This window comes from Panthera leo, chromosome D2 (assembly GCF_018350215.1).
Source record: "Panthera leo isolate Ple1 chromosome D2, P.leo_Ple1_pat1.1, whole genome shotgun sequence".
Classification (NCBI taxonomy): Eukaryota; Metazoa; Chordata; class Mammalia; order Carnivora; family Felidae; genus Panthera; species Panthera leo.
Window position 1 is genome coordinate 32665679 of NC_056689.1, and position 13782 is coordinate 32679460.

At 37.7% G+C, this 13782-nt stretch overlaps 1 protein-coding gene across 7 annotated transcripts in view; it reads right to left on the reverse strand.

Moving 5' to 3' along the window:
• The window catches only part of MICU1 (mitochondrial calcium uptake 1), a 243122-nt gene that overhangs the window by 185155 nt on the left and 44185 nt on the right, over positions 1-13782 (reverse strand). For 6 of the 7 annotated variants that reach the window (XM_042908312.1, XM_042908314.1, XM_042908318.1 and 3 more), the window contains one exon: positions 12773-12934. In XM_042908312.1, coding sequence (XP_042764246.1) covers positions 12773-12933 — 161 coding nt within the window. In that variant the 5' untranslated portion in view covers position 12934. Of the gene's footprint in view, positions 1-12772; positions 12939-13782 lie in introns of all 7 variants that reach the window. The other variant, XM_042908313.1, reaches the window with a different exon arrangement.

Genomic DNA, 13782 nt, shown 5'->3' on the forward strand with positions numbered 1-13782 from the left:
GGACAGAAAAGGAAAGAGAGAGACAGACAGAGAGAAAAAAAGAGAAAGAGAGAATACCTCAAGCAGACTCCATGCTTAGTGCAGAGCCTGATGCAGAGCTCATGACCTGAGCTGAAATCAAGAGTTAGATACTCAACCGAGCCACCCAGGCAGTCCCTTGTCTGTCTGTCTGTCTATCTATCTATTGAAGTACATTCCCTCTATCTACCTACCTACCTACATATCTATCTGTTGAAGTACATTCCTTCCTACCTACCTACCTACCTACATATCTATCTATCTATTGAAGTACATTCCTTCCTACCTACCTACCTACATATCTATTGAAGTACATTCCTTCTATACCTCTATATATTTTGTTGGGAGTTTTTATCATGAATGGATGTTGAATTTTTTGTCAAATTCTTTTTCTGCATCTTCTGATATGATATGATTCGATTCTTTATTTTGTTAATGTAGTATATCACATGGACTTATTTGTGGCTACTACATCACCTTTGTATCCCTGGAATAGGGATACCTGGGTGGCTCAGTCAGTTGAGCATCTGACTCTTGATTTCAGCTCAGGTCATGATCCCAGTGTTGTGGAATTGAGCCTCATGTCAGGCTCCATGCTGAGCATGGAGTCTGCATGGGATTCTCCCTTCTCTCTCTCCGCCCCTCTCCCCTGTGAGCTCTCTCTCTAAGATAAATGAATAAATAAACAAACAAGCAAACAAACCAATAAATAATTTAAGAAATGTATCCCTGGAATAAATCCCATTTGACTATGGAATACGGTTTTTTTTTTAATGTTTATTCATTTTTGAGAGACAGAGACAGAGCGCAAGTCGGGGAGGGGCAGAGAGACAGGGACACAGAGAATCTGAAGCAGGGTCCAGGCTCTGAGCTGTCAGCACAGGGTCCAACATGGGGCTCAAACTCACGAACCGTAAGATCATGACCTGACCCAAAGTCGAACACTTTACCAACTGAGCCACTCAGGTGCCCCATACAATTCTTTTAATATATTATGAATTCAGTTTGCTAACATTTTTCAGACTATTTTCTCATCTGTACTCATTGGGGATACTGGCCTGTAATTTTATTTTCTTGTGGTGTCCTTGTCTGATTTTGGTATCAGGGTAATGTTAGACTCAGAAAAGGAGTTTGGAGTGTTCCCCCTTTTATTTTTTTTAAAAGAGTCTGAGAAGGATTCAACAGTGAAAAACTGAAAGCTTTCCTCTATGAGAAAGAATAAGCTATTAGGGGCGTTTGGATGGCTCAGTCAGTTAAGCATCCAACTCTTGACCCAACTCACTGATGTGAGATCAAGCCCTGCATTGGACTCCATCCACACTGGGCATGAACCTTGGTTAAGATTCTCTCTCTTTCTCTTTCTCTCCCTCTGTGCCACCCCATTCATGTGTGTGTGTGTGTGTGTGTGTGTGTGTGTGTGTGTGTGTGTCCTCGCTCTCTCTCTCTCTCTCTCAAAAAAAAAAAAAAAAAAGAGAGAGAAGCTATAAATGTCCACTCTTGCCATTGCATTCAACACAGCACTGGAAGTTCTAGCCATACAATTAGGCAAGGATTGAGACTGAAGAAGATGATCTTTCATCACAGGTGACATGATATTATATATAGAAAACCTTTCAGATTTTATAAAAACTGATTACTAGTAAACAAATTCAGGAAAGTTGTAGTATATAAAATATATATATATATATATAAACCTATTGTATTTCCATACACTACCAACAAACCTATTGTAGGTTTGTAGCCACCTGGGTGGCTCAGTCGGTTAAGTGTCCAACTTTGGCTCAGGTCATGATCTCAAGGCTTGTGGGTTCGGGCCCCACGTCGGGCTCTGTGCTGACAGCTTAGAGCCTGGAGCTTCTTCAGAATCTGTGTCTTTCTCTCTCTGGCCCTCCCCCACGCACACTCTGTCTCTCTCAAAAATAAATAAACATTAAAAAAATTTTTTTTAAAAGTACACCCAAAACTATAAAATTCCCAGAAGAAAACATAGGGGAAAAACTCCATGACTTTTGGTCTTGGCAACTGAAGCTAAAATACACAAGTGGAACTAAATCACACTGAAAAGCTACTGACCAGCAATCAACAAAATGAAAAGGTAAACTACAAAACAGGAATAAATAGTTGTAAACCATGCATCTGATAGGAAATTAATATCTAAAATATATAAGGAACTCCTACAACTCAATAGCAAAAAACAAACAACAAAAAAAACAAAACCAAATTATCTAATTAAAAAATCGTAAGAGCACTTAAATAAACATTTCTCCAAAAACAAAACAAAACAAAACAAAACAAAACAAAACAAAACACCATAAAATGGCCAGGATGCTCACCATCATTCATCATCAGGGAAATGGAAATCAAAATCAAAGTAAGGTATCACCTCATACTTGTTTTCATTGTTGAAAAAACAGGAAATAACAAGTGTTAAGCAAGGATGTAGACAAACTGGAACTCCTGTGCACTGTTAGCGGGAAAGTAAATTGAAGCAGCTGGTATAGAAAAAAGTAGAAAGATTCCTCAAAAATTTTTAAATAGAACTATTATGAGGTCTAGCAATTCCACTTCTGGGCACGGACCACAAAAAAGTAAAAGCAGGAACTTCAACAAATATGTATACAGCAGCATTATTCACAATATCCCAAAGGTAGCAGGAACTCAAATGTCCATCAACAGATGAACGGATAAACAAAACGTGGTGTATACATTGCTACAGTTTGAATGTGTCCTCCCAAAATTCATGTTAAAACCTAACATCCAAGGTAATGGTACTGGGAAATGGGGCCTTTGGGATGTGATTAGGTCATGAGAACTCTATCCCCATGGGACTAATGCTCTTATATTTTAAAAAAGCCCAAGAAAGCCCCCTTGCACCCTTCTGCCACGTGAGGTTACAGTGAAAAGAAAGCCAGTAATTAGTAAACTGACCCTCGCCACACACTGAATCTGCCAGTGTCATGACTTTGGACTTCTAAGCCTCCAGAACTATAAGAAATAAATGTTTATTGTTTATAAGTCCTTCAGTTTGTGGTATTTTTGTTACAGTAGTCCAAATGGACTAAAACATACATACATACAATGGAATATTATTCAATCTTTTTTCAAAATAGGAAATTCTGACATATGCTACAATACGGATGAAACCTGAGGACATTATATTAAATGAAATAAGCAAAACATAAAAGGACCACGAGATACATATTGGCCTATAATTATTTTTCTTGTAGGGTCTTTGCCTGGTTTTGCTATCATGTCCTCATGGCATAAATTTAGAAGTGTTCCTTCCTCTTCAATTTTTTGGAATAGTTTGAGAAGGACAGGTATTATTAACTCTTCTTTAAACGTTTTGCAGAAATTCACCTGCAAAGCCATGTGGTCCTAGACTTTTACTTATTAAGAGGTTTGTGTGTGTGTGTGTGTGTGTGTGTGTGTGTGTGTATGTGTGTGTGTGTGTGGTTTTGTTTGTTTGTTTTAAGTGATTCGATTTCATTACTGGTAACTGGTCTTTCAGATTTTCTATTTCTTCCTGATTCAGTCTTGGAATATTGTATGTTTCTAGGAATTTATCTAGTATTTACCTAGTGTTTCCTCTAGGTTCCCCAATTTGTTGGCATGTAATTTTTCATAGTAGTTTCTTACAATATTTTGTATTTCTGTGATGTCAGTAGTAACTTCTTTCATTTCTAGTTTTATTTAAGTTCTCTCTCTTTTTTTTAATGTTTTTGTTTATTTTTGAGAGAGAAAGAGTATGGACATGAGAGTCAGGGAGAGGCAGAGAGAAAGGGAGAGAATCCCAAGCAGGCTCTATGCTCAGCGTGGAGCCCCACATGGGGCTCAATCCCATGACTGTGTGATCACAACCTAAGCCAATCAAAAGTTGGATGTTTAACCAACTGAGGCACCCAGGCATCCCTAAGTCCTCTCTTTTTTTAATTGAGTCTGCCTAAGGTTTATCAATTTCCTTTATCTTTTTGAAGAACAACCTCTTAATCTTTTTTTATCTTTTCTTTTTTTTTGTTTTTAAATTTTTTTTTTTTAACGTTTATTTATTTTTGAGACAGAGAGAGACAGAGCATGAATAGGGGAGGGGCAGAGAGAGAGGGAGACACAGAATCTGAAACAGGCTCCAGGCTCTGAGCTGTCAGCACAGAGCCCGACGCGGGGCTCGAACTCACGGACCGTGAGATCATGACCTGAGCCGAAGTCGGATGCTTAACCGACCGAGCCACCCAGGTGCCCCTTTTTTATCTTTTCTATATTTATCTTTTAAAAATTTTTTTCTATTGTTTTTTAGTACCTATTTCATTTATTTAGTCTATTTTGTTTATTTCTGGTATGATTTTTATTATTTCCTTCCTTCTATCAACTTTGGGCTTTGTTATTTTTTTCTACTTCTTTTATGTATTAGGTTAGATTGTTTATTTGAAATTGTTCTTATTCCTTGGCATAGGCCTGTATCACTATAAACCTCCCTCTTAGAACTACTTCTGCTTCATCCCAAAGATTTTGGAATGTTGTCTTTCCATTTTCATTTATCTTGAGATATTTTTAAATATCCTCTTTGATTTCTTCATTGATCCATTGGTTGTTTAGTAGCATGTTATTTAGCCTCCATGTGTTTGTGTTTTTTCCAGGTTTTTTTTTTCCTTGTAATTAATTTCTAGTTTCATACTGTTGTAGTTGGAAAAGATGCTTGATGTGATTTCAATCTTAAATTTATTGAGACTTATTCTGTGTCCTAACATGGGATCTATTCTGGAGAATGTTCTTTGTGCACTTGAAAAGATTATATATTCCATTGTTTGGGGATGGAATGTTCTGTATATATCTACTAAGTCTATCTGGTCTAACGTGTTGCTTGAAGCCACTGTTTCCTTATTGATTTTGTCTGAATAGTCTATCCATTGATGTATGTCAAAGTCTGTCAAAGTGTGTCAAAGTCTGCTACTATTACTATGTATTACTGTCAATTTCTCCCTTGTTAATATTTGCTTTATGTATTTAGGTGCTCCTGTGTTGGGTGCACAGATATTTACAAGTTATAGCCTCTTGTTAGATTGATCCTTTTACCATTATGTTATGACCTTGTCTTTTATTATAGTCTTTGTTTTAAAGGCTATTTTGTCTAAGTTTTGCTACCCTGGCTTTTTTTCCACTTCCATTTGCAAAGAATACCTTTTTTTCCATCCCTTTCCATCCATACAATCTGTATGTATCTTTAGGTCTGAAGTGAGACTCCTGTAGACAGAAAATAGATGAGTCTTGTTTCTTTTTCTTTTAATCTATTCAATCTCTCTATGTCTTGATTGGAGCATTAAGTCCATTTACATCTAAAGTAATTACTGATAGATACTACTTATTGTACTACTTATTCATTGTTTTCTGGTTGTTTTTGTGGTTCTTCTCTGTTCCTTTCTTCTTCTCTTGCTCTCTTCTCTTGTGATTGGATCACTTTCTTTAGTGTTATGCTTGGATTCTCTTTATTTTTTTATGTATCTATTACAGGTTTTGGAGTTGTGGTTACGTTACTATGAGGCTCATATATAACACCCTGTGTATACAGCAATCTATTCAAAGTTGCTGGATGTTTATGTTCCAATACATTCTTTATTTTTTTTGTAATATTTTTATTTATTTACTTTAAGAGAGAATGAGCACCAGTGGGGGAGGAGCAGACAGAAGGACAGGCAAAATCCCAATCAGGCTCTGCACCATTAGCCATTAGCGCAGAGCCTGATGTGGGGCTCAAACCCACAAACCATGAGATCATGACCTCAGCCAAGAGCAAATGTCAGACACTTAACTGTGCCACCCAGGCGCCCCAATGTTCCAATACATTCTAAAAGCCCTCTCAACAATTTTGTTTTTACTCACCCTCCCAAAAATTTATGTATCTGATGTCATATTTTACATCTTTTTTATTTTGTGTATTCCCTTAATTATCATATACTTGATTTCACTATTTTTGTCTTTTAACCTTCAGAGCAGCTTTGTAAGTGACTGATCTACTATCTTAACTATGGTTGCTTTTACCAGTGACTTTTTCTTTCATAATCTTCTCACTTCTACTTATGGCCTTTTCTGCTTAAAGAAGTCCCTTTATATTTCCTCTGAGGCCAGTTCAGTGGTGATGAATCTTTTAACTTTTGTTTAGGAAACCTTCTATCTGTCCTTCAATTCTGAATGATAACCTTGCCAGGTAGACCATTCTTGGTTGTAGATTTTTTTTTCCCCTTTCAGCACTTTGAATGTATCATGCCACTCCCTTCTGGGATGCAAAGTTTCTGCTGAAAAATCACCTGATAGCCTTAGAGGTATTCCCAGTATGTAACTAGTTGCTTTCCTCTTGCTGCTTTTAAGATTCTCTCTTTAATTTTTGATATTTTAATTATTATGTTTTGGTGTGGACCTCTTTATGTTTATCTTGTTTGGTGGTCTCTTTGCTTCCTGGACCCAAATATTTCCTTCCCCAAGTAAGGGAAGTTTTCAGCTATCATTTCTTCAAATAAGTTTTCTCTTTCTCTCTTCTCCTTCTGGGACCCAAGAATGCAAATGTTAGTATGGTTGACATTGTACTAGAGGTCCCTTAACCTAGCCTCATTTTTTTTTTAATTCCTTTTTCTTTCTGCTATTTAGCTTGGTTCCTTTTCACTACACTGTCTTCCAGATCACTGATCCTTCTTCTGCATCCTCTAATCTGCTGTTGATTCCCTCTAGTGTATTTTCATTTGGTTATTTTGTTCTTTAGCTCTGATTGGTTCTTTTTTATATTTTCTATCTTTGTTAAAGTTCTCAATGGGTTTACACACTTCTCCCAAGTTTGACAAACACCTTTATGACCATTAACTTGAACTCTTTATAAGGTAAATTGCTTACCTCCATTTCATTTAGTTCATTTTTCAAGGTTTTGTCTTGTTTTCATTTGGAACATATTCCTATATTTTTATTTTGCTTGACTCTGTGTTTGTTTCTATGTATTATGTAGGTCAGCAATGTTTCCTGGTCTTAAAGGTAGTGGTCTTATGTAGAAGACATCTGTGGGGCCCAGAGGTACAATCTACTCTGGTTACCAGAACCAAGTGTTCCAGGGGTATCCCCAGTGTTGTCTGTGTGCACCCTCCTGTTGTGACTGGGCTGCAACTGCTGTGGGTACACTGGTAGATGGGGCTGGTCCGAGCTTGGCAAGCTTAGAGGCCAGGTTGCAGCTGCTGTGGGTGTCTAGTGGGTGGAGTCAGCACCCGATGTGGTTGGCCAAGAGGCCTGGCTACAACTGTTATGTATGTGTTCATGAGCAGAGCTTCCCCCCCAACTCTCCCAAGGAATCACTTTGGAGGGGTACTGGTCCTAAGGATGCCCATCAGGTGAGGCAGGGTGGAAGCTGCTTGCCCTGCCGTGACAGGAGGAGACCACAGGGAAATGCCACAGCAGGACAAGCAGTGCTAGCTATGTAGATGGAGAATGTCAGAACTGGCGCCTACATCAGGCCAGCTAGGCTGAAGTAAGGCAAGAGAAATGGTGGCCACCAGGGGTTCCACTCCTGAAGAAAGTTCACACAGAACCCCGCCCTTCTGGCACAAGCCCTAAAATCAGTGAATAAATCATCACATATGGCCCAGGTGCTTTTCAAACTCCTTCCAATGGCTGGATCTCAGAGTGAGTGAGATTGTGGAGGGGCCCTTTAAGAGCAGAGTTGTGGTTTCCTATGGCTCTCCACCTTTCCTGGAGTTATGCCCTGCTGATTTTCAAAGCCACACAAAATGGACACTTGTCTTCTCAGCATAGGGCGGGTGCAGGGAGTGCCCAAAGTGGAGCCTGAACCTGGTGCTCCTTAGGAAGGGCCTCCACACCTGTGATATGCCTTCTGTTTGTGAGGTCACTGGCAATCCCTTTCAGACTGCTGGGTGATTTCTGGGTCTCAGAGCAAGTGAAACTACATATGAGCCCTCTAAGACCAGAATCTCAGTTTCATATAGCATTTTGGGACCCCTGCATGTCAAACCCATTGGTTTTGCAAGTCCAATATTTTCAGGCTCCTCTCTCCAGGGAAAATCCCAGGTGATGGGGTGACTAATGTGGGGCACCAACCCCCCCGCCCCCACTCCTCCAGAAGAAGCACCACCTGGTGAAATTCCTTCTCTGTTCAATGTTGTTGCTCTGAGGATAGGGTTTTTTGCAGGACTGTGTTTCTGCCTCTTTATCCATCTTGGTGTGGCCCTTATATCTTTTGTTGTAGATGGAGTTCACACAGTTTTCAGATCTTTTACAGAGGGAAATTACCCATACGTAGCTATAGGTCTGGTGTGTCTACAGGAAGGGGTAAGTTCAGGATCTTCCTATGCTGCCTCCTTTCCAGCTCCTCCAATTAACAATATTGTCCAAATGGTACTTCTAGAGATTAAAAATATAATGTCCAAAATCTTTTTAAAAATAAGTAGACACAGCAGATAAGATATTGCAGAAAAAGTGATCAGTGATCTTGAAGAAACAAACAAAAACTCCAAAAACTGAAGCAGAGAGAGAGAGAAGGCTGTATAAAATATAAACAAAACCTTGATGATGTGTAGGACAATACCAAATGGTTTAGCACATGTGTGAATGAGTCCCAGAAAGTATATGTATGTGAGGGGGGTTGTGCAGATGGGAACAAAAAAATTTAATGAAGAAATAATGGGCAAAATTGTTCAAATTTCATAAAAAGCATAAATTCACAGTCTAAGGAAATCAATAAATTTTAAACAGAATAAGCACAAAGTAAACAGCACTAAAACATATCATAATCAAATTGCTGAAAACAATTTAAAAAATCGTAAAACTAAGCCAACGAAAAAGAGATCATTCACACATAAGAACAAAGATAAGAATTACTATGGACTTTTCCATAAAAAACCTGAAGACATAATCCAGCAATGCTACTTCAGGTTATACACCCACAAGAAGTGAAAGCAGGGGCTGCAAGAGATATTTGTGCATAAATGTTCACTATTCACAACTATTCACAATAGTTGAAAAGTGGAAACAACCCAAGTATTCATTGATAGATGAATAGATACACAAAATGGTATATAATACACACTATGAAAAACTAGTCAGCCTTTAAAAGGAAGAAAATTCTGATACATGACATGTGGATGAACCCTGAAATTACTATGTTAAGTGAAATAAGCCAGACACAAAAGGACAAATATTGCATTATCCCATTTATATAGGCACTAGAATAGTCAAATTCATAAAGCAAAAAAGCAGAATACCCAGGTATTAGGGGGAAGTTGACTGGGGAATTACTGTTTAATGGGTCCAGAGTTTCAGTTTGGGAATAATAAAAAAATTCTAGAGATCAATGGTAGTATTGGTTACACAACAATGTGAATGTAATTAATGTTAATGAAGTTAAAAATGGTTAAAATGGTAAATTTTATGCTACATATATCTTACCACAATGAAAAAAAAATACTAGACTATAATGAGGATACCATACTGAAGACAAAAAAAGAAAAATCAAAACTGGAGACAACTGAATGATATACTTAAAGTGCTAGAAAGAAAAAAGTCAACCTAGAATTCTATATCCAGTGAAAATATCCTTCAAAAGTGAAAGCAAAATAAAGACATTTCCAGACAAAAGCTGACAGGATCTATCTCCAGCAGACAAGAACTCCTAATAAAGCAAGTACTTTAGGCTGAAAGAAGAATGATACTAGATAGGCTACATAGCCAGTGTAAACCCAAATATTCAGACTTCAAACCCTGAATCCTTAATACTATATCTCAGTATCTTTTTTAAGACTGAGTATCTGAAAACAAAGTAAAATGTGACAAATGTTCTTTCTCTAACAATACTGTAATATGGTTTCTAAGGATCATACTTAAGTTAATTCATGAATTTAGGTAGTAAACCTGGTCTTTACACATACCTAATTGTATAACCCAGAACATATACACTTTGGTTTGAAGGCAAACATTCCAAATTGTATTCTTTGTCATCCACCTATATAATTCAAAACTATAACAACATACGCTAAATATTTATTTTTTGTTCAGGAAAAGGGATTGGGGATGGAAACTTCTACATTAGACTTTTTAGATCCTATTGTTCTCTTGTCATTTAAATTTATGAGGTTTAAAGTTTTGAAATTTAAGTTTATCAATTTAAAATTTTTTAAACTTTAAAATTATATCATGCCCTCTTTTAAAAAGAAGTTTGTTTAAAAAAATTTTTTTAATGTTTATTTATTTTTGAAAGAGAGAGAGAGACAGAGACAGAGACAGAGACAGAGTGCAGGTGGGTGAAGGGCCAGAGAGAGAGGGAGACACAGAATCAAGGCAGGTTCCAGGCTCTAAGCTGTCAGCACAGAGCCTGATGTGGGGCTCAAACTCATGAACCATGAGATCATGACCTGAGCCAAGGTCAGATGCTTAACCAACTGAGCCACCCAGGCGCCCCTGAACTTTATTTTTTTTAAAGAACTTTAAATCTCACTTCTTAGGAAAACATTTTATTTCTGTTCATTTCACAAGTTTTAAAAAGAGAATGGAAAAAAGATATAAAATTAAAGGGTAAGCCCTATGCCTGTATTCTCTGACATGATAACTCACAATCATTTTATTTATTTATTTTTTAAACTTTACTTATTTATTTTGAGAGAGAGAGTGAGTGAGCAGGGGAGGGACAGAGAGAGAGGGAGAAAGCGAGAATCCCAAGCAGGTTCCGCGCTGTCAGCGTGGAGCCAGACGGAGGGCTCAAACTCACAACCATCAGATCATGCCCAAGCCAAAACCAAAAGTTGGATGCTTAACCAACTGAGCAACTCAGGAGCCCCAACTCAAAATCATTTTAGAGAGTGTTTGCTACTGATCTTGATCTCAATATAAACATGAAAATTTCAACAATTTTTTTTTATTTTTTGTTTCAAAACTTTAGAATAATTATGGTTCTCTCATTATAATTTCCTACATGGCACAGCAAAGGCACAAGACTAACAATCTTCGAGCACTAAAATCTTGGCACTTAGGTATATTTATGATTTTGAAGCATTCATCAAATTAGAATCTGTGACAAAAGCATATGCATTAGAAGAAGCCTAATACTGGGGACATACTGTCAATATGTAGTTTTTTGCTTTTGGATATTTTGGGGCTTAAAAATTACAACAAAAAGAGGAATGTTTCCTCTACATAACAGTCCAAATTATCTTCTTATTCTTTTTCTGGGAGTAATATTACACAAAAACACTACAAATTAAGATAAGTAAAATAATCTAAACTTGTTCATTAGCATTTAATCTGAATAGTATAAACAAAGTGACTCAAAGAAAAAGAGTAGTAACTTCTTAAACATTCAAACCATCAAACAACTTCTCAGCTTCTTCAGGTAGAGCCTGTTGTCATCTTTGATATTAGACTAAGCCAAAAGGCAATCTAAATGCACCTGCCTGGAGTCCTCTAATTCCATTACAGGAAAGCATTCCTGAAGAAATTGCTAAGCATTTAATATTTATCACAGTGAAAGAACAAAAAGTGTTTCCCATCCCTCCTTTCCTTCTTTTGCCTCCCTCTCTTCCTCCTTCCGTCTAGATCTTTCTCCCCCTCTCTCTTCTTCCTAAACCCATGCACCCCTTTCTAAGGTTCCTGCACCCGCATCATCATCTCAAACTAGTATCAGTGTCTGTCAGTAGATCATCTTCCCACTCCAGTTTATTCCATTATTGTTGCTGTATTAACGTCTCTTAATACTTGTTTGTGATCAGACTCTTGCTTCAAACCCTCTTAGCTCATCATTGCCTACAGATTAAAATCACAACTTTTGGCATAGGATATAGAATCTAATATAGAATCTTTTATATCACAACTCCAACTTTTTTTTTTTTTTTTGGAAACCCAGTCTTTTCTGCTAATACTCTCTCCTCTCTTCACCATTTCTCACCTTCAGCTTATATCCAGTAATAATAGTTAACATTTATTGATAGCTTACTATGTGCCAAGTACCTTCTACACAAAATATTTATTTTACAAAGTTATGTGCCAAGCACTGTTCTAAGCACTTAACAAATAATACCTCAGAGTGCCTAGCTGACTTAGTCAGTAAAGTGTATGATTCTTGAGCTCAGGGTCGTGAGTTGGAGCCCCATGCTGAGTGTACGGCCTACTTAAAAAATAAAATAAAATGTTATTTAAAAAAATAATAATAACTCAATCTTCATAACAACCTTTGAGATAGGTACTATCATTATCCCTATTTTACTGCCTAATGGCAGAAAGCAGATCAGCAGTTTCCCAGGTCTGGGAGGGATGGAGAAAGTGGGAAGTGACTACTAAACGGCATGGAGTTTCTTTATGGAGTGATGAAAATTTTCAGAATCAGAGAGTGGCAATGGTTGTACAATTTTGTAAATATACTAAAAACCAGTGGATTGTATACAGCAAATTGGTAAATTATTAAATTTATTTACTTATTCATTTAGTATTATATATTATTTATTCAAAAATTTATTAAAATTATTAAATTGGTAAATTATTTTAAATGTTTGGCAGAGGAGACAGGCAGATAGTAAGGCAGGGTATCTCCTATTGGTTGCTTTGACACAAGTGCTGAATTCTTTGAAACCTCTTATTTCACAAATATTATCAACACCAAATTATTTGGGCAAGAAATTTTAGTGCAAAGTTAAGCCAGAAATCAATATAATCCTTCTAGATAACAGAGACAACTGGAAGAATGAGAGTACACGCAGGAGCAGGATGCTCAGATAACACGCACCTCTTCCACAGGAGACCAGTACTCGCAGTTACTGCAGATGCTCCCAGGAAAGCCACCATCATTAGTCGTCGCCTGATCTGGGTGGGCTGTGATCCTCCATGGTAACATCGAACGCCCACGGCCAGTTCTGCCAATGCAGAGAGTGAGTGAAGACGAAACATCCTGTGGACAAAAAGTAGAAATGTTATTCCTAATTAGTGACGGGAACAGTGATGATGATGATGAAGATGATAGTTTCCACATCACCCACACGTACTACAGACTTACTCAATGGCAGACACTAAACACTTTGTGATCCCATGTAGTATTCCATTTAATCCTCAGAACAATTGTATGAGAAAAATAGCACTTATTACCCTGACATATGAGTCAAAGTACAATCAGAAGACAAGAAACCGCATAGTAATTTCAACAGGGAAAGGTTAATATAAAGCATTATTAATTATAACAAAGGATAATACCAAGAGTCAAAGAGATAGCAGGTACAGGGAGCAGCCACTACTTCAAGGGCTGATGCAGACCAACAGGAGAGGAATAAATCTGTAAAGGGGCCACTCTCAACAGGGCTTAGATACAGGCCTGTGATAAGGACATGGCATGGATGTCTGAGAAATTCACTAAAGTGTCAGGCCAACAGGTCACTCACTGTAAAGTCATCTAGTAGAACTCAACACGCCAGGGGAACTCAGGAAGGTACCAAGGGGGAGATGTCAGAGTACGGAACTCACTGGGAAACTGCACGTAGGAGGGTTGCTGCTAAAACTCCCTAGGCATTGAGAGCCCCACGGTGTCCCACATTCTGGGGGCCTCAGTGTGCTACAGGAGTGAGCAGCCAAGACACTAGAATCAGGAAGAAAAACTCCTTCCTTCTCTACTCTCCCTCTAGTCCTTCTACTGACAAACCTTAACAAAAGCTGGCAAGAGAGAAATTTCCAGTGTTGCAAATAGGGCGATGAAAGATGGATTTAGAACTGCAAAGTAACAGATTTGTAAGTGGCACATCCATTTTA